This window comes from Dipodomys spectabilis, unplaced genomic scaffold (assembly GCF_019054845.1).
Source record: "Dipodomys spectabilis isolate Male_0828 unplaced genomic scaffold, ASM1905484v1 ptg000051l, whole genome shotgun sequence".
Lineage (NCBI taxonomy): Eukaryota > Metazoa > Chordata > Mammalia > Rodentia > Heteromyidae > Dipodomys > Dipodomys spectabilis.
This window is the reverse complement of record NW_024870728.1, coordinates 14383790-14410841: the sequence shown is the minus strand read 5'-3', so window position 1 is coordinate 14410841 and position 27052 is coordinate 14383790. Positions and strand designations below refer to the sequence as shown.

The window sequence follows — 27052 nt, the reverse complement described above, 5'->3', positions numbered from 1 at the left end:
CTGCGCCGCTCTGCATCCTTCCAGGGCTGGACCGCTCTATGCCACCGCCTCCCGCTGCCGTCCGCATCCTCCGCCGGCGTGGGTCCTCGGGCACCCGTGGGTGAGATTCCCGTTCGCTTTTAAATGATATTCTCTGGGTGCCTTGGGGAGGGGGAAGGAAGATTAGATAGATAGATAGATAGATAGATAGATAGATAGATAGATAGATAGATAGATAGATAGATAGATAGACAGACAGACAGACAGACAGACAGACAGACTGATAGCGAGCATGTCTGTTTTGTAAAGCCAGCCCTTAGGGCCATAGCAATCACGGTTAATTAAAATTAAATCTCCAGCGCGTCTGGAAAGAGAAAGACGGCTATTGCTGCACCCGCCGGCTGCAGACGTCAGCGGCTGGGGCTCCAGCTGCTATGTGCTGGGAAGCGGGGGACAAGAGATGGGCTAGGCTTGGGAGAGGGGCGCCAGAAATCCAGTTTCCAGATCCCTGCATCTCCAGGGAGGCAGCCCAGGGGAAGGTGTAAGGTGAGAAAGGAGCTGCGGTTGCAGTTACTCACATAGGTAATAAAAATTGTATTTTTAAAAATACACTGGGGCCCTCTCCCACCCCCATCTCCCGCGCCCCACCCAGGAATGGAGGAACGGAGCAACCTTGGCTGGATTTGAGATCTCATAGATTTCAACTGGGCCACATAACAAGTCAAAAAAGAGGACCATTCATTGGAGGATGCCATGTTTCCTGCACGACCCCTCTGCAGGTTTTCTGTTTCAGATCTGTCTTCTAGTTCATTCTTTATGCAAAAATAAATAAAGTCGAACCTGCTGAGAGAATGGGGGAAATTTCCCATCGATGACTTGACATTCAGTTAACAGGATGTATTAATTCAGATTCTGCCACTTTTGTCTTACAAATTTGATAGATCTAGGGACTGTGTCAGGGAATATTTGTCATGTGATATGGACTTAATCCAGGCAGGATGCTGTTTCTAACTATGCTGCAAGAGGGCCATATTTTCCCCTGACAAGTATTAATGCAAAAGGGATTTTTGTTTTGTTTTTCTTGGTCGTGGGGCCTGAACTCTGGGCCTGGGCACTGTCCCTCAGCTCTTCAGATCAAGGTTAGCTCTTTACCACTTGAGCCACAGCACCACTTCCAGCTTTTTCTGCTTATGTGGTGCTGAGGAATCGAACCCAGGGTCTCATGCATGCCATATAAGCACTCTACCACTGAGCCAACTTCCCAGCCCCTATGCAAAAGATTTTTGTTGTTGTTGTTGTTGTTTTGTGTGTGTGTGTGTGTGTGTCCGGTCGTGGGCCTGAACTCTGGGCCTGGGCTCTGACCCTCAGCTCTTCAGCTCAAGGCTAGTGCTCTACCATTTGAGCTACAGTGCCACTTCTGGCTGTTTTTTTCTGCTTATGTGGTGCTGAGGAATCGAACCCAGGGCGTCATGCATGCAAGGCAAGTGCTTTACCACTGAGTCACCTTCCCAGCCCCAAAAGTTTTTTTTAAAGCCATTTCTTCCATTATTTTTCAGTTTGCTTGGCTCCATCACTTAAAAATGCACAAAGTGAATTGGAAATAGAGCTAGTAGAGAGTGAAGCAGACATCATTTCTACCCTGGTCCTTCCTACCAGCAAATCTGTGCAGTTCTTAGAGTCTCTGTTCTTCCAAGTTCCTCGCCACTTCTTCAGCCTGCCTTTATAAACTCTTCCCTTCTATCCTAGTTGCTGACAGATTCTAGTCAACAGTCATTAGACAAAGAAAGAACGCCCTTCTGGTTTCCATTGACTAGATGGGGAGAAGGGGGTGAGAAATTACTAACACTTCTACTTTAGTCTGTTAAATACTTAGAACAAAATCTGAAAAAAAAATTACATCACCATAACCACTTTTTGTTGGTTGGTTGGTTGGTTGGTTAGTTGGTTGTGGGGCTTAAAGTTAGGGCCTGAGCTCTGTCCCTGAGCTTTTTGCTCAAGGCTAGTACTCTACCACTTTGAAGCACAGTGCCACTTTCTGGTGGTTAATTGGAGATAAGAGTCTTACAGCCTTTCCTGCCCAGGTTGGCTTTGAACCATGATCCTCAGATTTCAGTCTCCTGAATAGCTAGGATTAGGTGGCGTAAGCCACCAGCACCTTGCTAACCATTAAAAATGAATAAATAAATAGGAAAGTTCAAAGTATCATTGCAGAAAAAAATAGAATTCCTAGTACTTTGATCCCAATGGCAAAGTGGTTTTACTTGGTTTTGTGCTTTGTGGTACTAAGGATCAAACCCAGGAGCCTGCACATTCTAAGCAAGCACTCCACCACTCAGCTAAACTCCCACTCCCAAATATATTATTTTTAAACAGAAAAAGAAATGTTGACTCCAACTCTAAGGTGTATTTTAATCTAGAAAAGGCCATACTTTCTTTCCTGGGTATAGAAGCATTTTAAATTTCCTTGAAGAGGACTTAATTGAAAGTATTATGTTCAGCTGGAAATGGTGCTGCAGCTCAAGTGGTGGAGCATTAGCCTTGAGCTGAAGAGCTGAGGGACAAGCTCCAGGACACACACACACACACCCCTCAAGAAAGTATTGTGTTCAATTGAGAGATGCCAAGGTAAATCAACAGAGGCCTGGTTGCAACCACAGCCATGTGGCCACTAAGTGAACCGAGAGGATTCTGAAGTTTTCCAGTGACTGGGGAGTGAGAGCTAGTCATGTCTCTGCTTCATGGAAATTTAGGATAAATTAGAACAGTCATTTTCCCAATTCAGGTAGGATGTGTGATTCAGAGGTGAAGTCCCTTCAAGAGATATTTTGTTTAATGCAAGGAGACTTTGTCTCCCTGTTTGTACCTTTAACCTTGGAGTTGGAAACTGCTAAGCCCCTACTCCACCCCCAAAGCCTGGATGTACACTAATTCTCCCATTTGGAAGCACTTTGTTTTCAGATATTAATTCTGATCCCTGCTTGAGCCATTTCTTCCTGGGGTCATCACTACATACAGCACTGACCACACTCCTTTGGCTGAATCAAACACTGCTCTTCTCTGTGCTCTGCATCACGGCTCCCTTTGTCCTAGAGGAAAAGACATGCTGTAACCATGATCCCTGCATACTTCCTGTTCTGTCATGGCTCATTAGCAATGCCTCCCTTCTGTTTCTGAGATGCTCTTGCTGCCCACTCATCTCCCCACCCCTCCTCCACCCCATCTGCCTGGAAGCTTACTTTCTCCCCTCTGCATAACAGCTGCTGGCTCAGACTGACAGGGGCTTTTGGGCTTTTCAACATGCAAATTCACAGAATAGAATGCCAATGAGGCATCTAGTTGTGCACCTGCCTTGAAACATGACCATTCCTGAGCCAGCTACCATGAATAAGATTCCTAATCAATTCATAATATTCAGCCAGTCCTTACTGAGCACTGCAGTCTGCCAGGCAATGCTGTAGGTATGGAGAATTCTGTGTAGTCAACAAAATGCAGTTAGCTTTTACTGTCTTGTAAGTTTATATTCTAGCATGTAGGGATAGTGGGAGTGAAGGATTGAGAAGTATGTGTGCCACAAGACAGAGGACAATAGCCAAACAGAAGGTGAAGGTCTATGTGTGTGTGTGTGTGTGTGTGTGTGTGTGTGCGTGCGTGCGTGCGTGCGTGTGTGCATGCGTGCACGCATGTGTGTATGCGTGTGCACCAATCCTGGTCCTTGAACTCAGGGGTTGGGCAGCACTGTCCCTGAGCTTTTGTGCAGAAGTCTAGCACTTGAGTTCCAGCTCTACTTCCAACTTTCTTAGTAGTTAATTAGAGGTAGTTTCATGGACTTTCCTGCCCAGGCTGGCTTTGAACTGTGATACTCAGAGCTCAGCCTCCTCAGTAGCTAGGATTACAGGTGTGAGCTATCTGTGCTCAGTGGCATGAGCCACTGATGCCTGGCAAATCTTGTTCTTTAATTAAAAGTAAATTAATATTTAACTTGCAGGAATACAGTATATTGGTTTAAAAAAATAGAGACTAGCTTAGGAGATGAAAGTAAGTTATTAGCCCAAAAGATATTCTAGTAAAAAATACATGGCCTGAGTATGAAGACTTTGCTCAACACATTGCCTACCTGCTCCTCCATTCCCTCTCTTCAAAAGCCCTTTGTACTCCAAATAAATCAGTCTTTCCTTCTTTCTTTCTTTCCTTCTTTTTTTCTTTCTTCCCTTCCTTCCTTCTTTCCTCCTTCCCTCTTTTCTTCCTTCTTTCTCTCTCTCTCTTTCTTTCTTCCTTTCCCTCCTTCCTTCCTTCCTTCCTTCCTTCCTTCTCTTTTTCTTCCCTTTTTGTTGGTGCCAATACTGTTGCTTGAACTCAGGGCCTGGACATTATCCCTTGGCTTTTTCACTCAACACTGGCATTCTACCACTTGAGCCACAGCTCTACTTCCAACTTTTTGCCGGTTAACAAGAGGTCTCACAAACTTTCATTCATGGGTTGGTTTTTAACTGCAATCCTCAGATCTCAACCTCATGAATAGCTGGGATTTACAGGCGTGAGCCATGAGTTCTGGCTCCAAATAAATCTTTTACTTGTTCCAACAACTTGTTGAGGCACTGGCCTTCAAGAATGGCTAGTAAATGGACTTGGTTTGGTTACAAGACTGAGGCAGAAAGCCGGGCTCACACCTGTAATCACACCTGTAATCCTAGCTACTCAGGAGGATGAGATCTAAGGATCTCAGTTCAAAGCTGGCCCAGGCAGGAAAGTCCATGAGACTATTATCTCCAGTTATTCAGCCAAAAGCCAGAGGTGGAGGTTGCTCAAGCGGTAGAGTGCCAACCATGAGCAAGAAAGCTAAGGGTCAGTTTCCAGGCCCTGAGTTCAAGCCCCAGTACTGGTGTATGTGTGCCCATACACATACACACATGCACACACCAAGAGATTAGAGAATTAATTGTTTTGGTTTTACTTTAAACTTCATATTCTTTCTTTTTTATTATTAATTTATTTTTATTATAGAGGTGATGTACTGAGGGATTACAATGATATGAGAGTCGGGTAATGAATACATTTCCTTTTGTACAGTGTCTTCTGTTCCCTCACTCTCTCCCAGTTCCTCCCTCCTGTCTCCATCCACAAGTTGTATAGTTCACTTTTATCAGTGTCCAGTGAGCTACACTGCTGTACTTTTTTAACCTTTCCCCTCTAGTTCTGCACCCTCCCCCAACTCTTCCATAGATACACGTTTGAATATGCCATTTATAAGGTAAAGAAGAATAAAAAACTAAAAACTCAAAAAAAGAAAGAGAAAGAACAGAGATCTCTTGTTTCCATATCTTGGAGTTTATTTCAATATGTAGGTTATTTTATATAAATATGAAGAAGCACTTAGGCATTGTGCTTTTGTATTTCTCTCCTAAGACTATCCTCTTTTGGTTTCACTGTGTGAGTATCTAGAATCCTTTATAATATCATATCTCAGTGTATTGTAGATCTGATTTCTGCATATCAGAGAGAACCTGAAGTAAGCCAATGATTTGTTCTAGTTCTATCCCCATTTCCCTGCAAGTGACATTATTTTATTCTTTCTTTTTTTTGGGGGGGGGGGGGTCCGGTCGTGGGGCCTGAACTCTGGGCCTGAGCGCTGACCCTCAGCTCTTCAGCTCAAGGCTAGAGCTCTACCACTTGAGCCACAGCACCACTTCCGGCTTTTTTTTTTTTTTTTTGCTTATGTGGTGCTGAGGAATCAAACCCAGGGCCTCAGGCATGCAAGGCAAGCGCTCTACCACTGAGCCACCTTCCCAGCCCTATTTTATTCTTTCTAATGGCTCTGTAAAATTCCATTATGTATAGTTTTTCAATTAAGTCATCTATTGTGGGGCATCTGGGCTATTTCTACATCTTGGCTATTGTGAGTGCAGCAATGAACATGGATGTGCAGGTGTCCTTATCATATCCTGGCCCCTGATGTTCAGGGTACATGCCCAGGAGTGGTATGGTTGGGTTGTAGGGAAAGTCTATGCTTAGTTTTTTGAGGAACCTCTAGACTGCTGTCCAGAGTGGTTGTACTTGTTTACATTCCCAGCAACAGTGCAGCAGTAGGGTTCATTTTCTCCCTCATCCCCACCAACATTTGTTTTGTTCGAATTCACAATGTTGGCCAATCTAACAGGGGTAAGATGGAATCTCAGCGTTGTTTTGATTTGCATTTCTTTATGGCCAGGAATGATGAGCATTTCCTCATGTTTTTCTTTGACATTTTTACCTCTTCTTCTGAGAAGTATCTCTTAAGCTCCCTTGCCCATTTAGTGATCAGTTTATTAGGTTTGTGAGGGGTTAGTTTCTTGAGCTCCTTGTATATGGATGGAGTCTTTTTGGTCCTTTAGGTATAAGATCATGTCATCTGCAAATAGGGATAGTTTGACTTTTTTTTCAGTCACAGGGCTTGAACTCAGGACCTGGGCACTGTCCCTGAGCTCTTTTGCCCAAGGCTACCGCTTCCCATCACACCACTTCTTCTTTCCCTATGTGAATCCTTTTTATGTACTTTCCTTGCCTTATTGCTCCAGCTATAAATTCCAAAAACTATATTGAAGAAGAGTGGAGAGTGGACATGCTTGCCTTGTTGCTGATTTTAGAGAAAATACTTTTAGTTTTTCCATGTTCAGTATGATGTTGGCTGTTGGTCTGTCATATATAACCTTTCTTATTTTAACGAATGTTCCTTCCATTCCTAGCTTCTCCAAAGCTTTTAGCACGAATGGATGTATTTTGTTAAAGACTTTTTCAGCAACTATTGAAATGATCATGTAGGTCTTATCCTTGGCTCTGCTGGAGAGTGAATTGCATTTATTGATTTGGATATGTTAAACCAACCTTGAATCTGTGAGATGAAGCCTACTTGGTCATAGCATATGATTTTTTAAATTTGTTTCTGGATTATGTTGCCTAATATTTTATTGAGGAGCTTTGCATCTGTGTTTATCAGAGAAATTGGTCTGTAGTACTCTTTTTTTTGTTGGAACCTTGCCTGGTTTTGAGATGAGTTTGATACTGGCTTCATAGAATGAGTTTGGAATTTTCCCCTTTGTTTCTATTTTGCAGAAACGCTTGAAGAACACTGGTGTTACTTCATCTTTAAAAGTCTTACAGAATTTATCTGTGAATCTGTCAGACCGTGGGCTTTTCCTTGTTAGACTTCTGATTACTTCCTCTATCTCGTTGGGTGTTATTAGTTTGTTTAACTGGTGTATATCTTCTTGGTTCAGGTTAGGCAGATTGTTTGTCTCTAGAAATTTGCCCATTTCTTTTGGGGTTGGGAAGGTGGCTCAGAGGTAGAGCACTTGCCTTGCATGCCTGAGGCCCTGGGTTCGATTCCTCAGCACCACATAAGCAAAAAGAAAAAAGCCAGAAGTGGCACTGTGGCTCAAGTGGTAGATGGCTAGCACTAGCGCTGAGGGACACACCCAGGCCCAGAGTTCAGGTCCCATGACCAAACCACCCCCCCAAAAAAAAGGTTTATTTCTCATGGCTTTTAGTATCTTTTAGAAGAAATAGCTAACCTCACAGTTACTCATTAAGATCCAAAGGGCATATTTTACTGGAAAATAAGATTTAGTGAAAGGCAAAAGTTCTAAAAAGCTGCCAGGCAGCTTTAGTCAGAGCTATTAGGACACTAATAATGAATTACTCAGCTGTGTAACCTCTAAAAGAAGTGGTTTCTAAAAGTCAACTGAAGCTTGCCACCGATGGCTCACACCTCTCATCCTAGCTACTCAGGAGGTCTGAGGATCCTGGTTTGAAGCCATCCCAGACAGGAAAATCTCATCTCCAATTAACCACCAAAAAGCTGGAAGAGGAGCCGTGGTTCCAGCAGTAGAGCACTAGCCTTAAGCAAAAAACTCAGGCACAGAGCCAAGGTCCTGAGTTCAAGTCCTGGGAACAGCATGCATACACGCATGCACATGCACACACACTCCTGCGTGAGTGCGCGCACACACACACACACATGCACACACAAATATCCACTGAAAGTCAGGATGGAGGGCTGGGAATTAGGGCTCAGAGGTAGAGTGCTTGCCTAACACGCATGAAGCCCTGGGTTTGATTCCTCAGTACCACATAAACAGAAAAAGCCAGAAGTGGCACTATGACTTAAGTAGTAGAGCACTAGCCTTGAGCACAGAGAGGCTCAGGGATAGAGCCCAGAGCCTGAGTTCAAGTCCTAAACTGGAAAAAAAGAGAGAGAGAAGAAAAAGAAAGGATGGAGATTCCCTTTCAGTTTTCTCTTGATTACAAGAGGCTCAGGAAGGAACAATCTACAGACTTACTTTGCTCTACCCGCTTCGAGCAACTGGCCTGAAGCTGGGAGTTTGGAGGTGCTGTTCCATCGTAGGTTTTAAATCCTTTGACACTACTCTGAGTCAATTTCTTTTCCACATTTACTTAGATGAGATTGTTTCTGAGAGGGGCTAATGGTAATTTTTAGTGACAAAATGGTAAACATGTTGTTATATAGGCATTTGATCAGCAAGATACAGAGAAGTGCCACACCTTGAGAGGTTAAATCAAAGGTCTTTATTGAAGGCCAGCAATATCTGGGCACTGGTGGCTCACACACAGGTGTGAGCTGAGATCTGAGGTTCATGGTTCAAAGTCAGCCCAGGCAGGCTCTTATCTCCAATAAACCACCAGAAAACAAGAAGTGGCGCTGTGGCTCAAGTGGTAGAGTACTTGCCTTGAGCTGAAGAGCTGAGGGACAGTGTCCAGGCCGAGTTCAGGCCCCACAACTAACAAAAAAAGCAGGAAGGAAAGAAAGAGAAAGAGAGAGAGAGAAAGAAAGAAAGAAAGAAAGAAAGAAAGAAAGAAAGAAAGAAAGAAAGAAAGAAAGAAAGAAAGAAGAAATCTAGCAACAACAAGCAGACTCATGTCCCTCCCAAAAAACTTGCACTCTTGACTGTAGCCAGCACAAAATTTATAAAGTCATAAACCAGATCAAGGCAGACATGGTATGGGGACAAGCAAAGCATGTTTACAGAAGCAAAACAAGCCAGTTAAGGGCCAAATAAAGGGAGCAGTTAGAGATCATTAGAGTTTGTAAAAGTCATCTAGGGGGAACAATCAGGGGTCGGAATATTAAAACTAGGGGTAGAGATTTTCCAAAGTCTTAATAGTCCATGACATATCAGCAGTTAATGAATGACCTATATCACCTGTGCTTAATAACCCTTAACACAGCTGTAGTTCAAAGAATGACTTACATCACCTCTAGAGTTCTCAGAAAGTTCCCATCATCTATTAAGACATCAAGATAGCTGTAAGGACAAGATTGTGCTACTTAGACCCAGTATCCATATTTCAGTTGCCTAGGAGGTAGCAAATTCAGATTGTAATTGTGACTTAGTGGCTCATACCTGAGATCTGGAGGATTTTAGTTCAAGGGCATCCCTGGCAGAAAAGTCTAGGATAATCCAAGCATAGGCATAACCCTAGTGGAAGAGTGCCAAACAAGACTTGAACAAACAAGTCCAGCAAGCTCAAGGTCCTGACTTCAAATCCAGTACTATTTTTTTAAAAAAAAAAAAAGCCATGTGATGGTGGCTTGTAATTGTAGCTATTCAGGAGGCTGAGAATTCAGGAGACTGTGATTCTTAGGCAGGAAAGTCTGTGAAACTTACCTTTAACCACCATAAAGCCAGAAGTAGAGCTGTGGCTCAAGTGGTAGAGCACTAGTTTTGAGCTCAAAAGCTCAAGGGACAGTGTCTAGGCCCTAGAGTTCAAATCCAGTACTGAAACAAAAACAAAAGGGATGGTAGGGGAAAAACAAAGGAGGGGCTAACAATGCTCGATAGGAAATGGACTCATTACCTTGCTCATGTAACTGTAACCCCTCTGTACAATATCTTTACAATAATATATATATATTAAAAATCAATAAATAAAACCCACAAAAATAATGAAAAACAACAACAACAAAAAGATGTAATTTGCAGAGTCTGATCATTGCAGACAGGTGATATGTGACCTGATGGGTGGCAGATCCACAAATTATAAAAGAGCTGAAGGAATGCTAGGGTTAAGGACAGTTTACTCTAGACATGACATCTTAACTTCAGAATGTTGATCCTTCATCCCTACAGCCCTGGGAGCTCAGATTCAGGGTGGAAAGTATGCCAAAATCCACCTCTAATGCTCTTTTTCTTTTCTTTTTTTTGTCTGTTGTGGGGCTTGAACTCTGGGCCACAGCTAGTGCTCTACTACTTGAGCCACAGTGCCACTTCTTGTCTTCTGGTGGTTTATTGGGGATAAGGGTCTCATATACTTTCCTGCCTGGGCTGGCTTTGAACTACAATACTCAGATCTTAACCTCCTGAGTAGCTAGGATTACAGGTGTGACCCACCAATGTCCAGTTACCTCTAATGTTCTCACTACATACTTGAAACAATGAGCCCTAGGGGATGAGAGGAAGATGTGTGTAGGCTGGAGGAGTCACAGAAGGGGTTGGGTCTGTCTTTAGCCAGTCTTGGAAGAGCTAGAGAAGAGGAAAGAAGGGGGATTAAGAACCAACATAGAGCTGGGTGCTGGTAGCTCGTGCCTGCAATTCTAGCTGCTCAGGAGGCTAAAATCTGAGGATCACGGTTAAAAGCTAGCTTGAGCAGGAAAGTCCATGAGACTCTTATCTCCAGTAAAAACCACCAGAAAACCAGAATTGGTGCTGTAGTTCAAGTGGCAGAGTGCTTGCCTTGAGCTGAAGAGATGAGGGACAGTGCTCAGGCCCAGAGTTCAAGCCCCATGACTGACCAAAAAAAAAAAAAAAAACCGACATAGGCAACCTCTTAGGTTCAGTTGTCACATTGGAAAGGGAAATCTGCTACTGAATCTTAGAATGGATGAACACAGAAAACCTGAAACAACAAGTAGCTCTTTTTGCCGGAAATGGCATGAGAAGTCAGAAATGCCAAGATAGTAATGATTACTGGATAAGATGAACATGATATTTTGTTTTATTTGTTAATCAAACTTACAATAGTATAAGCATAATTCTGAGGAAGTAATTGAGGGCTATATTCTAGTATATGGTGGGGTAAAAGTCCAAATGCACAGATTAATAAAGAGATTTCATCAGAATGATCAACAGACTTAAAAATTGTCTAGCTACCAGCTCATGCAGGAAAGTCTGTGAGACTTTTATCTCCAAATAACCACTAAAAAGCTGGAAGCGAAACTGGCTTACATGGTAGAGTGCTAGCCTTGAGGAAAATAGCTTCAGACCTTGAGTTCAAGTTCCAGGAACAGAAGAAAATTGTCTAGCTGCCAGATGTAGTGGCTCATGCCTATAATCTTATTACTTGGGAGGATCTCAGTTCCAGATTTCTGAAAAATATTTAAAGTGGAAGAGGCCTGGGGGTATTGCTCAAATAATAGACTGCCTTTCAAGGAAGGGTGAAGCAATGAGTTCAAATCTTATACCACCAATCCTCCCCACCCCAACACACACACACAAAAGAAAATAGAAAATGTGTTCATCAAAGTTAAGTTCAAGAAGTTTAAGTAGAAAACTGTGAGTAAATGTTGGTAGGCACTAAGGCACAGTGAAAAGTACTTGGGCTTTGAAATCAACGTAGATAGGAATGTCAGCCTTCCTACCACTGACTTTTGGCATAATTGCTCCTCTAACTGGATACAATAATAGTACCTATTTCATTGGTTTATTCTGAGGATTAAGCAACATCATTGTTAAGCACTTACAGAAATGCCTGTTAGGGTAAAGTGCCTGGCTGAGCTTATCATGCTAGACTTATTCAGCAGTCTCATGTTGCTTTCCTTAGTCTTTGAAGATGTTTGCCTTGGCCAGTCCTGTATTAACTCTTCTTGATTATTATCTTTGTGAGCACAGATTCCTCAGCCAACTTATTTCCATTGGCCAATAACCTCCTGGAAGAAATGAGACGTGGAGTTGCTAAGTTATTCTTGATTTCCTTTGTGCTCAAACTCCAGTTGAGATTTTTTTTTGGTTGGTTGTGGGGCTTGAACTCTGGGCCTGGGTGCTGTCTCTAAGCTCTTCAGCTCAAGGCTAGTGCTCTACCTCTTGAGCCACAGTGCCACTTCTGGTTTTCTGGTGGTTAATTGGAAATAAGAGTCTCATAGACTTTCCTGTCTGGGCTGGCTTTGAATTGGGATCCTCAGATCTCAGCCTCCTGAGTAGCTGGGATTACCAGCACCTGGCTTCCAGTTGAGATTTCTTAATATTCATCCTTTCCTAAAAGCAATATTAGCACAAAATGTTTAGCACGTATGTGTGTGCGCACACGCACATGCACACACACACACAACACAGAAAAGTGTATGAACACAGAGCCTTCTTTGGAAGATGGAATGAGATCCTCAAGATAATGGTGTTCATTCTGGTTAGGTGGGCCATTATGACACTGGCCATAGCAGGGCGCCGGTGTCTCATGCCAGTAATCCTAGCTACTCAGCCCAAGTAGGAAAGTCTGTGACACTCTTATCTTCTATTAACCAGCAAAAAACCAGAAGTGGTGCTGTGGCTTAAGTGGTAGAGCATTCACCTTGAGCTGAAGAGTTGAGGGACAGCACCCAGGCCCAGAGTTCAAGCCCCACAACTGACCAAAAAAAAAAGACACTGGCTGGGGGCAAGGCTCAAGTGAGAAAGTACTCATGTAGTATATTATACAAATCCTGTTCAAGCCTGAGAACCACCACTACTAACCAAAAAAACCGTCACCACTAACCAAAAAAAAGGACTCAACAACCTATCTTCCAGGGAATCAGATAAGAAAATCAATAATTAGAAGTTAGAAGAAATGGGTGAGAAGTCAAAGGACAGCTGTTTGCTCAGAAGGTCAAAATAGTCATTCCATGGACATAAACGTGCACTTCAATTTTGAAAACATAGGGTTTTGAAAAAATAGGGTTTGGCATTTAAAGAAATATTGTTTAGAGGTCTTCACATGGTAATAGCAAAGATAAATAATTTTCAGACATGGGATTTGCATGGCACTTAAAGCTTATGTTTTTGATTCTTTCTGTTCACCCTAACTATGTCCATGGGTCCAATCTCACTAGATATTGAGACCATTAAATGTAAGAAGACCATTAAAGTATGAAGAAAGAAAACTTTATTCTTGAGAATAATAGTACACCAAAGCTATGTGTGCAGCATTGAAAACAAATACTCAGAAAGAAATGGAAGGAAGAGAAGGACTGAAAATAGAGGTGGAAGAAAGCTAGAAACCTGGAGATATTGAGGAGCAGTAGAGGGGTGGGCTGAGATGGTCAGGAGTATGTGTAGAACTGAGCAATTCTCAATAATAAACACAGCTAATCTAAAACTAGAACTGTTCTGGTAGTTTGGAAACTTTTACTGTCAGTAGAAGCTTATGATAGCTCACATCTGTTGGTAATCTATTTTTTCCACAAGATACTTGCCAATAATGTTGCCTAACCAAAGGCTATTGTGTCCTCTAGCAAGTTTAAAACAGTGTGTTAGAGGGTCATGGAGGTATTTATTCTGGCCAAAAGATCAAATAAGAAAAATAGAATAGAATAATTTCGTCAGTGCCAATGAGTTAACAGGTGCAACCAAAATTATCTTTAATGCTTACTGACTTCACAGAAAAGAGTCCAACAGAAACAAAAAGACTTTTGATAGAAGTATTGTACACAACTTGTAAAACTGCTCAAATAAACAAGCAACGAGGGAAAATTCCAATGTGAGGTTGAATACTGCTGAAACTGATTGTTTGTAGCTATGAAAATGGAACAAGGAAGCCTGTTGGATTCTTTAAGAAATAAGTTACAAGTTGGGCAACAGTAATCCTTGCTACTCAGGGAGGCAATTCAAAGTCTGATTTTTTTTTTTTTTGGTCGGTTGTAGGGCTTGAACTCTGGGTCTGGGCACTGTCCCTCAACTCTTCAGCTCAAGGTGAGTGCTCCACCACTTGAGCCACAGTGCCACTTTTGGTTTTCTGGTAGTTAATTGGAGGTAAGAGTGTCACAGACTTTCCTACGTGGGCTGAGTAGCTAGGATTACAGGTGTGAGCCACCGGCGCCTGGCCTTTAATATTCTTATCTCCACTAAACTTCCAAAAAAGCCAGAAGTAGATCTGTGGCTCAAATGGTAGAGAACCTTGTGCAAAAGAAGCTCAGGGATAGCCCCCAGGCCCTCATGAGTTCAAGCCCCTGGACTGGCATCGAAAAAGAGAGAGGGAGAGACAGACTGACAGACAGACAGAGACAGAGAGAGAGGATAATAGTCAGTGGCGGCATGTGTCTATTTAAATATAAACAGGTCAAAATTCAATAAATTTTTTTTTTTTTGGGTCGGTCGTGGGGCTTGAACTCTGGGTCTGGGCGCTGTCCCTCAGCTCTTCAGCTCAAGGCGAGCGCTCTACCACTTGAGCTACAGCGCCACTTCCGGTTTTCTGGTGGTTTATTGGAGGTAGGAGTCTCACGGTCCCTCCTGCCCGGGCTGGCTTTGAACCGCGATCCTCAGATCTCAGCCTCCTGAGTAGCTAGGATTACAGGCATGAGCCACCAGCGCCCGGCTAAAATTCAATAAATTTAAAGACACCTTTCCTCAGTTTCACCAGCCTCATTTCAGGAACAGTAGCAGAAAGTTCCACTGGAGAGGACTGGTATAAGGAAAAGGGATAGTCTCCATTTGCAGTCTAGATGGTGTGTGTGTGTGTGTGTGTGTGTGTGTGTGTGTGTGTGTGTGTGTGTGTGTGTGTGTGTGTGTGTGTGTGTTTTGTGTGCTTGCTTGGCTGGGGCTCTACCATTTGAGCCATGTCTCCCAGCCTCATTTTTACTGATTATTTTGAAGGTGGAATTTTGTGGACTTTTCTGGCTTCAACCACAACTATCTATATCTTAGCCTCCTTATTTGCTAGGATTATAAACATGAGCCAGTAGCCTCTAGAAATATATTTTACTTAGAAAGTCATTCAAATAAATAGACAGAAATATTAAATTATTAGTTTAGTCAGTTTTTTTTTTAAACTTATCCTGGGATTTGAACTCTGGGTCAGGGAGCTATCCCTGAATATCTTTGTGTTCAAGGTTCATGCTCTACCACTTGAATCACAGCACCACTTCTGGCTTTTTCTGAGTACTTTTGTTGTAAATAAAGAGTCTCATGGACTTTCCTTCCCTGGGATTGCTTCAGACTGGGACCCTCAGATTTCAGCCACCTGAGTAGCTAGAATTACAAGTTGAGCCACCAGCACCTGGCTTAGTCATGGTTTATGAATGGGTTCATACTTAGTGATATTAAAGAATTGATTTAAAGATTACATGAGAAGCTGGGTACCGGTAGCTCATGCCTGTAATCCTAGTTGGCTGGATGACTTGAGTCATGCATCCACTTTCAGATTTTGACTGGTTAATTGGAGAAATAGTCTCATGGGTTTTATGCCCTGGATAGCTTTGAATGTCAATCTTCAGTTCTTAGCCTCCTGAAGAGCTAAGATTACTAACTAGGAGTACCTGGGAAGGTTGTTTTTTAAACCCCACCTCCTTATAAACCTTTCTCAACTAATTTCCCTATACTTTGTACTTTCAAAGGCCTGATGAGTTTTTTTTGGTGGTAATATCATATACTTACATAAATGACAAACTATAATATTGAAACACAAATTTTTATTCACCTCAGAAGACTCAGATCTGAAGATCAGGTTTGAAGGCAGCCTGACAGGAAAGTCTTTGAGACTTTTATCTATAATTAAACCACCAAAAAGCCAGAAGTGGAGCTGTAGCTCAAGTGGTAGAGTGCCAGCCTTGAGCAAAAAAGCTAAAGGACAGTACCCACTATTTGATCCTAGTATGGGGGCACGGAAAAAATATTTGCAATGTCCTCCTCCTCCTCCTCCTCCTCCTCCTTTTCTTCCTCCTCATCTCAGAGCTTTTTTGAAGCACAGCTCCACTTCTGGCTTTATAGTGGAGATAAGAGTCTCTTGGGCATGAGCCACCGGTGCTCAGCCCATAATGTAAGAGGACTTCCTCTAGCCTCTTCAAATAAAGTACTGTGGGAAGTCAAGGAGCGTGCAGGCTTCTGCCAAGCTGAGGATGATTTTCCAAGTCCTCCATCTCACTGTTTTCTCCCCACTAATGCCTTTGCTCTCCTATCTTTCAGGCGGCACATTTCCTCAAGATATTTTTACAGAACCACTTTCAGGAAGGTTTGTGATGTTGGGATTGTGATTTTGCTCAAGCAAGTCAGATTCTTTATAAAGGACAACTAGATATTAGGGCTGGGATGGAGGAGTCGGCGCCAGAGGAAGGCCAACTCCCAAGCTCTCACCAGGGCTCTCTGAGGAGGGCTGTAGCTGCTGCCCTGGCCTTCGATGGGGAGTCCACCATAGGTCGCAGGAAAAAGAAAAGGAAAGGGTCTCGACCAGAATCTATCATTATCTACCGGTCAGATAATGAGAAAACAGATGAGGAGCCAGAGGAAGCAGAAGGTGGAGATCGGCCTAAAGAAGAGGAGGGAGATGATTTCCTAGACTGTCCTATGGATGAAGGTGAGTCTCTCAGGGGGCCACTTGTTCAAAGCCGTGAGAAGGAAACTCAGAGAGGATGCTTTCTCCAGAAGAACAAAGGGCTATCAGTTCATTTATCTCTTTCTTTTTGGTAATACATTTCTTGCAGTGTTTCAGTCTGTTATGCTTTTGGAATTCTTTCAATAAATACTGCATTCATTTAGTCCCTACTATGTTCGATTCTAGGGAGAAGGAAATCACTACTATCCATAGTAAAAGGAAGAAGCTGATTCATATATAGAAATAAGTAACAAAAACCAGGTGCTAAGGACTTGTGCCTGTAATCCTAGCTACTCAGGAGGCTGAGACATGGATGATTGAGGTTTGAAGTCAGCCTGGATAGAAGAGTTTGTGAGATTCCATCTCCAATTAATGAGCAAAAAGGAAGGCTGGGGTGTTGGAAAGGGGGCTCAGTGGTAGAGTGCTTGCCTTGCATTCATGAGGCCCTGGGTTCAATTCCTCAGCAGCACATAAACAGAAAAAGCCAGAATTGTGCTTGGCTCAAGTGGTAGAGTGCTAGCCTTGAGCTGAAGAGCTGAGGGACAGCACCCAGGCCCAGAGTTCAGACCCACAACCGACAAAAAAGCAAGACTGGAAGCATGACTCAAGTGGAAGAGTGCCAGGCATGATCAAGCCAGCCTAATAAGTATAGGGCTTCTAAATTTAAGGCCCTAGTACCAGAAAAAAGTCAACACAAGCAGAGTTTATAATAACTGGATGTATTAAGATCAAGATAATAATTGTTGACTTTCAAAATAACTAGGAAGGTGACAAGATGACAATGAGATGTAGTATTTTTTCACTCACATGAAGGACTGTCAAAAATTGGGTAATAATAGTGTAAGGAAATGACTATCCTCCCACGTATACCTCAACTAGAAGTGGCAGTCACTTTAACCACATTGTAGGGAATTTGTCAGTATTCATTATAAACTATGAGACAAAAGGGTAAAACAATGGAACAGCAACACTCACTAGACACTATGTTGGAAATGAACTTTACAACTTGCGGGGAGGAAAGTGGGAGGGAGGGAAAGTGGGAGAAAATGAGGGAGGGGGTAACACTGTTCAAAAACAAATGCACGCATTGCCTTACTTATGTAACTGTAACTACTCTGTATAGCACTTTTACGTTAAAAATAAAAAATTTACAAATTAAACAAATCAAAATTAAAACAAAAAAACTCAAAATTCAAGCTAGGAGCTGATGACTCATACCCGTAATCCTAGCTAGCTACTCAGGAGGCTAAAATCTGAGGATTGTGGTTCAAAACCAGTCCTGGGCAGAAAAGTCCATGAGATTATCTCCGATTATCTCCAGAAAACCAAAAGTGGCACTATGGCTCAAAGTGGTAGAGCGCTAGACTTGAACAGAAAATCTCAGGGACGGGGCTGGGAAGGTGGCTCAGTGATAGAGTGCTTGCCTTGCATGCATGAGGCCCTGGGTTTGATTCCTCAGCACCACATAAGTAAAAAGAAAAAACCGGAAGTGGCGCTGTGGCTCAAGTGGCAGGGTGCTAGCCTTAAGCTGAAGAGCTGAGGGACAGTGCCCAAGCCCAGAGTTCAGGCCCCACGCCTGGACCCCCCCCCCCCAAAAAAAAAGAAAAGAAAATCTCAGGGACAGTGCCCAGGTCCCAAGTCCAAGCCCCACAATTGACAAGAAAAAAAACCCTCCAAATTCAAAATATGTATACCCCAAGTGCCAAAAATTCTAAAAATCTCCCCCATGAAACATATGCTCCTGTTCTGCATATATAAGAATATTTGTTGCTGCTCATAAGACTGTGATGTGTTCGTATTATGCCAGGTGGCTTACACCTATAATAATCCTTGCTACTCAAGAGGTTGAGATCTAAGGATCATGAATCAAAGCCAGACCAGGCAAGAGAATCTATGAGACTTTATATCCAGTTGGAGGTGGAGCTGTGGCTCAAATGGTAGAGTGCCAGTCTTGAATGAAAAAAACTTAGGAACAGCATCCAAGCCCTGAGTTCAATCCCCAGTACTGCACCCCCCCAAAAAAGAGTTATTATATAGCTATGATGGAGGAGGTTTATTTTTCTTTCTTTTTTTGGGGGGGGGGGGTCGGTCGTGGGGCCTGAACTCTGGGCCTGGGCGCTGTCCCTCAGCTCTTCAGTTCAAGGCTAGCATGCTACCACTAGCACCACTTCCGGCTTTTTTTTCCTGCTTATGTGGTGCTGAGGAATCGAACCCAGGGCCTCATGCATGCAAGGCAAGCGCTCTTACCACTGAGCCACCTTCCCAGCCCCTGGAGTAGGTTTATTTTTGTGGATGGATAGGTATCTAAGATATATATGACATTCCTTCAGTCTTGGAGTTGACCATCTAGGCAGGGGAGGACAAATAGGAATAAGTCAATAAATAAAAGATAATTTCAGGTAGTCACATGTGTTTCAAAGAGAATAAAACCCTAAAGAGATCTGGAGGAGCAAAGATGTAGTCATTGAAGGCTTCTCTGAAGAAGTAACATTGAGTGGATTTGAGTGGCACCAAGGAACCAGCTTTTCTTATTTTAAATTATTTTTTTATTGTTATTATAAAGATTAAATACAAAGCTGGGCACCAGTGGCTCACACCTATAATCCTAGCTACTCAGGAGGCTGAAATCTGAGGATCATGGTTCAAAGCCAGCCCAGTCAGGAAAGTGGTGCTATGGCTCAAGTGGTAGAGTGCTAGCGTTGAGTTGAAGATTTGAGAGACAGAGCCCAGGACCAGAGTTCAATACCCATAACTGACCAAAAAGAAAAATAAAGAAATACAGACGGATTACAGTTATATAAGTGAGGTAGAGTCCATTTCTTTTTGGACAGTGTCACCCCTTCCTTGCTCTCTTGATCCCTCCCATCCCCATCCACAAGTTGTATAGTTCATATTCAACATAGTGTCTTGTGGTTATTCACCCTTTGTAGGAGCCAGCTTTTATCTTTATTTCTTTTCTTTTTTTTTTCAGTCCTGGGGCTTGAACTCAGGGCCTGGGCTCTGTCCCTGAGCTCTTCAGCTCAAGACAAGCACTCTATTAGAGCACCACTTGAGCCACAAGCACCACTTCCAGTTTTCTGGTGGTTAATTAGAGATAAAAGTCTCATGGACTTTCCTGCTTGGGCTGGCTTTGAAACATGATCCTCAGATATCAGCCTCCTGAGATTAGAATTACAGGCATGATCCACTGACACCCGGCAGGGAGCCAGCTTTTTAAGGAAGGGGAACAGATAGGGGAAAGGCCTTGAGGTAAGATCAATATCTGCTCAAATGATTGAAAGATGTTGTTTCTGGTAGGGAGTGTATGGAACAAGGAAGGACAGTAAAAGGTAGACACAAGAGCACTAATGCAGAAGCTTGGGTTGAGTGATAGCAGGAGAGAGCTAGCAGAGAGGCTGGAGCAGAATGTACCAATGTAACTTGGAACTTGCTGATGGACTAGAGGTAGGGAGAGGGAAAGGGACGGAGAAATGACTGCTGGATATCTGGTAGTAAGAAAGGACAGAAGTATGTCATTTGCTCAGATGGAGACCATGACACCATTAGGCCTGGAGAGAACAGTACAATCAATCCTCTCTGGCAGTCAGAGACTATGCCATTGTCCTGACTTTCCTCTTAGGGGGTCTCCATTGGCTTTTTTCCAGCTGTGAGGCAGTAGTCTTCCCAATGGGGCACAGATAATATATGTGCATATAATATATGTGCTGAGATGTGAGGATCATGGTTCAAAGCCAGCCTGGGCAGGAAACTCTGTGAGACTCTTATTTCCAATAAACCACTCAGAAAACCAGAAATAGTGCTGTGGCTCAAGTGGGAGAGCTCTAGCCTTGAGCTGAAGAGCTGAGGGATAGTGCCCAGGCCCAGAGTTCAAGTTCCACGACCGACAAAAATAAAAATATATATATATACATACATGCATGTATATGTGTAGTATATGGTATGTGGTATATGTGGAATGTATGGAATATTTGTGTGTTATATCTGTGTGTGGTGTTAGTGAAGTGGTGGAGTAGGGGATATAATATGTGTAAGTGTGTATGGTGTGGAAGTTGGAATACTATGGAAGTAAGATAGATTGTGTGGGGTAGGTACAGATGTGTATGGTAGGTGTGTGTGTGTGTATGTGTGTGTGTGTGTGTGTGTGTAGTGAATGTTTGTACAGAAGTAGGGTATGAGGTCTGGGATAGCCACAAGCACATGACAGTGGTCCCTCTGGGGAAGTGCAGAGCTTGGCATGAGAAGGAAAGAATAGACTGCCCAGGTGGGAGGGAAGGGATGGTAGGGGGAAAACAAAGGAGGAGGCAACAATGCTCAATAGGAAATGTACTCATTACCTTGCTCATGTAACTGTAACTCCTCTGTACAGCATCTTTACAATAAAAATATACAAAAATGTACTCATTACCTTGCTCATGTAACCGTCACCTCTCTGTACAACATTTTTACAATAAAAAGTGTACAAAAAAAGAATAGGCTGCCCATCATCCTGGTCCACACACAGTCTTTACACACAGATTGATACTCAATATCTTTATAGCTCTGCTTAACTAAAAATAGGGTCATTATGAAGTGGTATCTGTGGGAAATTTTCTCATGCTCTTTATATCATAGAGATGGTTCCAAGATTCAGTTCCATAAAAACAGGGAAACAAATAGGAAAAATAAGTCCAATCTGGATCAGAATTTATCAGGGCCTAGACATATGGAGTGAAAATTTACTATGAGAATTATGTCACAGAACAGTGATTGCCTTCCAAGGGAGACCGCTTCAGTCCACCCATAAGCCACTGACTCCTCTGCCAAATGCTATAATAAAAGAAATGATGCTCATCTCAACCCTAAACTCAGGGGAGGGCACAAATTCCACCCTTTAGATCTTAACTTTTACCTCCTTTGTGCCTTGCAGGTATATGGAACATGCCTTTGGACAGCCGTTATGTCACACTAACGGGAACCATCACTCGAGGGAAAAAGAAGGGTCAGATGGTGGACATCCATGTCACATTGACAGAGAAGGAAATTCAGGAATTGACCAAGCCCAAGGAGCTGTTAAGGGAAACAGCACCCGAAGGAAGAAAGTCATGCCAGGTGGGAGCAGACCAAGGGCCCCACGTGGTCCTCTGGACGATAGTCTGCCTGCCTGTGGTCTTCATCCTCTCTTTTGTTGTCTCTTTCTACTACGGCACCATCACCTGGTACAACATCTTCCTTGTGTACAATGAGGAAAGAACTTTCTGGCATAAGATCTCTTATTGCCCCTGCCTCATCCTTTTCTACCCAGTGCTCATCATGGCCATGGCCTCATCCCTGGGCATCTATGCCGCTGTGGTCCAGCTCTCCTGGTCCTGGGGGGCATGGTGGCAAACTGCTAGAGACATGGAAAAAGGCTTCTGTGGTTGGCTGTGCAGCAAGCTCGGTCTAGAGGATTGTTCTCCTTACAGCATTGTGGAGCTGCTTGAATCAGATACTATCTCAGCCAGTCTCTCCAACAAAGACCCCACCCAGGAAGTAGAAACCTCCACTGTCTAAACTGCCAATGACTGACTTGCTTTTTTGGCCCAGGTAGACATCATCTTGCAATTCTGGCAGGTTCTTTCTTTAAATCATCTTCTGCTTGCTATAGATCTGGAAGATCTTAGCTGATACTGGTACTGATCTTGATGGTTCCAGGAAGGGAGGGAACAGAAAACCACATTGTGCCAAATCAGTCCATCCAATGGACACACTTTTCTTGACTCTTCCCTACAATGACCATTTATTTGGGATGAGGAGATTGATGTTGTTACTGGTGCCTGTAACCCAGGGGAATATGTGATGAAATGTGACAGGGAGAATAAAGAAGCTCAGGGGTGACAAAGTCCATGAAGAAGGTAGTGATGGAGTGACACATTTAATGAACTGGGCTATAGTATATTGTAGCAGAAAGCGAAGATATGTAAGAATCATGTACATTTAGATTGAACTGCACAAAATGAGAGCCCCAAGACAGAGTTTCTTTCTCAGAGAGAAGGCTAGAGGCAGACCATCCTGGAAATCTGTGAAGTCACCCAGGCCCCAGGTTTCTGCATGGTGGGGTATGGCTCTTATTGCTCTTATGTTTAATGTTCCAATAATGACTATATCTTCAGCCACCACATCCATATTTTCTTGCAAAACAACAATAACAGAAAGGACAAAGGAGAACAACTCTTCCTGTTTAAGGAGACTTCCTGGAAGATTGCCCCTCAATATATCTTATGTGTCATAGGTCAAACCTTAGTCACATGACCTCACAACTACAAAAAAATGCTGGGGGAATGGAATCTTTTGTTTGAGTAACTATATTCTCAGTGAAATACTGGGAATAATTCTAATTGGAAAGAAAAGGCAAGAATGGCAATTTTGGTAGGCTAGTAAGACTCTCTGCCTTACAACACTTACTTAAGGACATTCAGAATCCCAATTTGCTAACACAATATTTATTTGTTTGCTCATTTATTTATTTATTTATTTTGGCCTGAATCTTACAAGTGAGTTTATACATAGACATGAACTGTATATAGTATGCATATGCTACTCATATACTAGATAATATCTTCTCATATACTTTTCAAGTAAACTTCTGTAGTGTCCCATGGTTTCAGGTTTCTTGGGAACATAGTGGCTACAAGATGATAATTATACAATCATAGGGGTTGGTGATATTTAATCTATAGATTGCATATGCCAAATATATACCCAGCAGGAATTAGTAGCCCTAAGTACAAGCCAGATTTTATCCTTCTTGGTTTGGCAAAATTTCACTCAAGAGTTTTGCTCACAACTTTCTAGGTTAATGATAATCATGGCCTTTTCTATGCTGAAAAACTTGACTTCCTGGAATAGGGGAGGTAGACCAGATTTTTCTTATAAAGATTTAATTGTTAAAAACTTCATCCCTTATAATTTCTTAATTTCAAAGTACTGAATTTAAGAGGTCAGGTAATTTGGGAAGTTTAAGTCTTTATAAGGGAAGACGGTGCTCATTTTTGTTTACATCTCAAAAAGAAGCAGTTGAAAGAAAGTCTGTGAACAAATCAGAGGTTGGCCTTTCTTCCCCACCAGAGGCCAGGACTATCTGCTTAGTGTATGGTGCTGAACTTCACCTTCAGAGCAATTCCTTCCTTCCTCCCTCCCTCCCTCCTTCCATCTTTCCTTCCTTCCTACCTCTTCCTCCTTTCTTCCCTCCTTTCTGTCCTCCCTTCCCTTACTTTCTTATTTTCTTTCTTTGTTGTTTATGTTATTAGTTTGGCCAGAGGAAATGTCAAACAATTTTTGAAGATAAACTTGGTGCTCTCTGGTGCATTTGCAAAGTTATAAACAGTTGTAATGAAGATAAAATAAAAATAAAATCTGATGCATGCTTGCTCATTTTTTCTTTGAGGCTCTCCAAAATAACTTTGAATGCTATGGTTTGCAAAAAATGTATAGGCTTGATAGCGTGCGCGCACGCGCGCACACACACACACACACACACACACACACACACACACACACACACACACACACACAAAGGGTTCTAAAGTGGTACGTAAACACCCAGCCTAGAAGAAGGAAAACTGAGTCAGAACTGAAACACTATTACCTTTTCTGTTAGTTAGCACCTGGAGAACCTCAGAAAAGACATTGGACAGTTAAATATATTTGAATAATTCCGTGAGCTCATAGTTTCTTGATTTGCATAGCAAATGTTGCAGAGGAAGATTGTTTTTTAATTACTCAGCTGCCACAATATGCTGAGCTGGACAAACTTCATCTAAGTTTATCTAACTTTATCCAGTGTGGTGATACTGATGTTTCCAAGACTTTTTTTTTTTTGTCAGTCATAAGGATTGAACTCTGGGCCTGGGGGCTGTCCCTCAGCTCTTCAGCTCAAGGTGAGCACTCTACCACTTGAGCCACAGCACCACTTATGGTTTTCTGAGTGTTTTTTTGGATATAAGAGTCTCACAGACTTTCCTGTTCAGGCTACCTTTGAACGGCAATCCTCAGATCTCAGTCTCCTGAGTAGCTAGGATTATAGGTGTGAGCCACTGGCACCCAGCTGTTTTATTTTTTGTTTTGTTGTTTTGTTTTTAAGTCAAGGGTTTATTTAAGTGTAACAGCAGAAAGTGGGGAAGAATGGAGGCGAAAGAAACATTTCCTGCTCTCCAGTATGGTCAGGCATGTGCATTTCCCTCACTGAACCACATCTCTAGTCATTCTAATTGCCACCCATACTACAAGTATTATTAAAAATACTTCATCTTTGAAAGAACTTTGAATTTGAATAGAGAGTAGGAAGAATCTCCTGGGTTCTATGAGCACCAGGAATGTGTTCACCTTCACAAGGCTTCTTTTTTTCTGCATGGATTCTCATTTCAGCCTTAGTTCCTTCATTTCCCAGGCTGAGTTTTCAAAAGGGAGAGAATCTGATTGGACTTTCTTTACCCAATTTGGAGGGAGGTTTGCAGACACTCCTTGCAGATTTCTGCAGACCTTTATATAAACCACCTGTAGTGTGGACTATTTGACATAGAAAATAGCCAGTTTCTGTGCTGGGACCTCAGGGGCAAGGCCATGTGTTTGGACAGTTTCTTGAAAGGGGATCTGGACATGCCACAGCACTATGATTGATGGCTATGATGGCTGCCCTAAACTCTTCATCATCAGGAGAGTCTTACATTGCTTCCAAGGCGTTTATAGACCCCCATCTCCTCTTTGATGTCAAATGCCCTTCCTTCTTTTATTTGTCAAAAAACTCCTACTCTTTTGGTCCTACGATGATTGCATCTGTAAGACCTTCGGTAGCACCTATTTAAAGAAGAAACAAGGGTTTAAGTGATTTCTGAATTCACACTCAAGGAAATATAACTCCAAAGCACGGACACAAAGCTCTGGAGGCGTAACTGCTAATGAGCACAAAGGGAAGGGTTTCGGGCAATCAGATTAGAATGAATCCAGAACATTAGTATGAATCCATAACTAGCGTTTCTGCAGCTCCACATCAAGGGACCCGGAAGGCGGGGGGAAAATAAAACACACAAACCCACCAAAAACTGCAAGAAGGAATGTGCGCATGCTCAGCGCTGCCGCGCGCTTCCCCTCACCCCCCCTCCCCCCCCCCCCCCCCCCCCCCGGCCCGGCTCCCCGGACGCTTTTCCCGGCTGTGCGCCGGGCTTGAGAGTCCGCCGGAACCGAGTTGCGGCGCTACACGTTCCCGCACGGAAGAGGCCTCCAGGCGCCTGAGAGGACCGGCAACATGGAGCGGATGGGGAGTAAGGTAGCCGGGCGGTGGGTTTGGGCTTTGCCTGTTAGAGCCTGGGATTGGGAGGTGATCATAGCTCGGCCTCAGGACTTGTGAGATCGCAGCGGTGACCAGCAGCCGGGCGAGGGGCACGGTCATGCTGCTGGGCTGGAGTAGGAGGGCCTAGGCCGGGGGATGCCCTGGGCGAGCGATTTGGAAGGCCTCCTCCCACCCTCTTGTTTAACTTTTTTTCCTCCTTTAATTACATTTTTTTTCTTTGTGCCTGCTCTGGGGCTTGAACTCTGGACCTGCACTCTGTCCCTGAGCTTTTGTGCTCCAGGTTAGCTCTCTACCACTTGAGCCACAGCTCCACTTCCAGCTCTTTTTTTTTGGGTGGTTCATTGGAGATCAGAGTCGCTGGGACTTTCCTGCCTGGCTTGGATCCTTAGTTCTCAGCCTTCTGAACAGCCAAGGATTATAGGCGTAATTCTAGAATCACACCGTGGACTTGCACCGCCTCCTGCCTTAAAAACGTATCGTTAGTTGTGCAAAGGCATTTCCGTTTTCTAACCCCCTTCTTTCACATCCCTCCCACACTCTGGCCCCTCAGGCTCCCTTCCCTCCTCCTTTCTGCCCCTTATTGCCTCTCCGTTTGCTAACCCTACTCCCCATGTTGCTTATGAACCTGGGTTCCTAAAATTTATGTTAGAATGGCATTTAGCCAAGATAATCACCTTTGTGGCTTGTTGCAAAACCGAGAGTGAACTAACTTGAAATGTAAAGTGATCTCGTATTCACTGAAATCTTACTCGGTGTAAGGCATAATAGATCTTCCTGTTTCCTTTAATCTTCACAACCCCGTGCTGTGAAAACTTACATGCAGTTTGCAAGTGGGACAACTGAGGCATGAAGAAATGAAGTGCTTAGCCCATGGTCGCCCAGTCCATAGTGGTAAAAATCCAGATTTTTGAACCCAGGCCTCTTTTTAGAGTCCTGGAGAATCTCTGTTGTTAAGAATCTATGACCTGGGGGCTGGGAAGATGGCTCAGTGGTAGAGCGCTTGCCTTGCATGCCTGAGGCCCTGGGTTCGATTCCTCAGCACCACATAAGCAAAAAGAAAAAAGCCGGAAGTGGCGCTGTGGCTCAAGTGGTAGAGCGCTAGCCTTGAGCTGAAGAGCTGAGGGACAGAGCCCAGGCCCAGAGTTCAGGCCCCATGACCGGACCCAAAAAAAAAAAAAAAAAAAAAAGAATCTATGACCTTTGGTATTCTATATTAATAACGGAAAT

At 43.2% G+C, this 27052-nt stretch overlaps 2 protein-coding genes across 4 annotated transcripts in view; both read left to right on the top strand.

Moving 5' to 3' along the window:
* Positions 1 to 59: 59 nt before the first annotated feature.
* On the top strand, positions 60 to 22207 carry Tmem169 (transmembrane protein 169). The gene is made up of 3 exons (XM_042679289.1): positions 60 to 100; positions 16116 to 16503; positions 21428 to 22207. The coding sequence occupies exons 2-3, from the start codon at positions 16239 to 16241 to the stop codon at positions 22048 to 22050; spliced, it is 888 nt and encodes a 295-aa protein (XP_042535223.1). The 5' UTR covers positions 60 to 100; positions 16116 to 16238; the 3' UTR covers positions 22051 to 22207.
* Positions 22208 to 25702: 3495 nt separating this feature from the next.
* Xrcc5 (X-ray repair cross complementing 5) overlaps positions 25703 to 27052 on the top strand; it is a 93726-nt gene continuing 92376 nt past the window's right edge. For 2 of the 3 annotated variants that reach the window (XM_042679201.1, XM_042679202.1), the window contains exon 1: positions 25703 to 25801. In XM_042679201.1, the coding sequence (XP_042535135.1) occupies positions 25781 to 25801 (21 nt within the window). In that variant the 5' untranslated portion in view covers positions 25703 to 25780. The remainder of the gene's footprint in view (positions 25802 to 27052) is intronic. The other variant, XM_042679205.1, reaches the window with a different exon arrangement.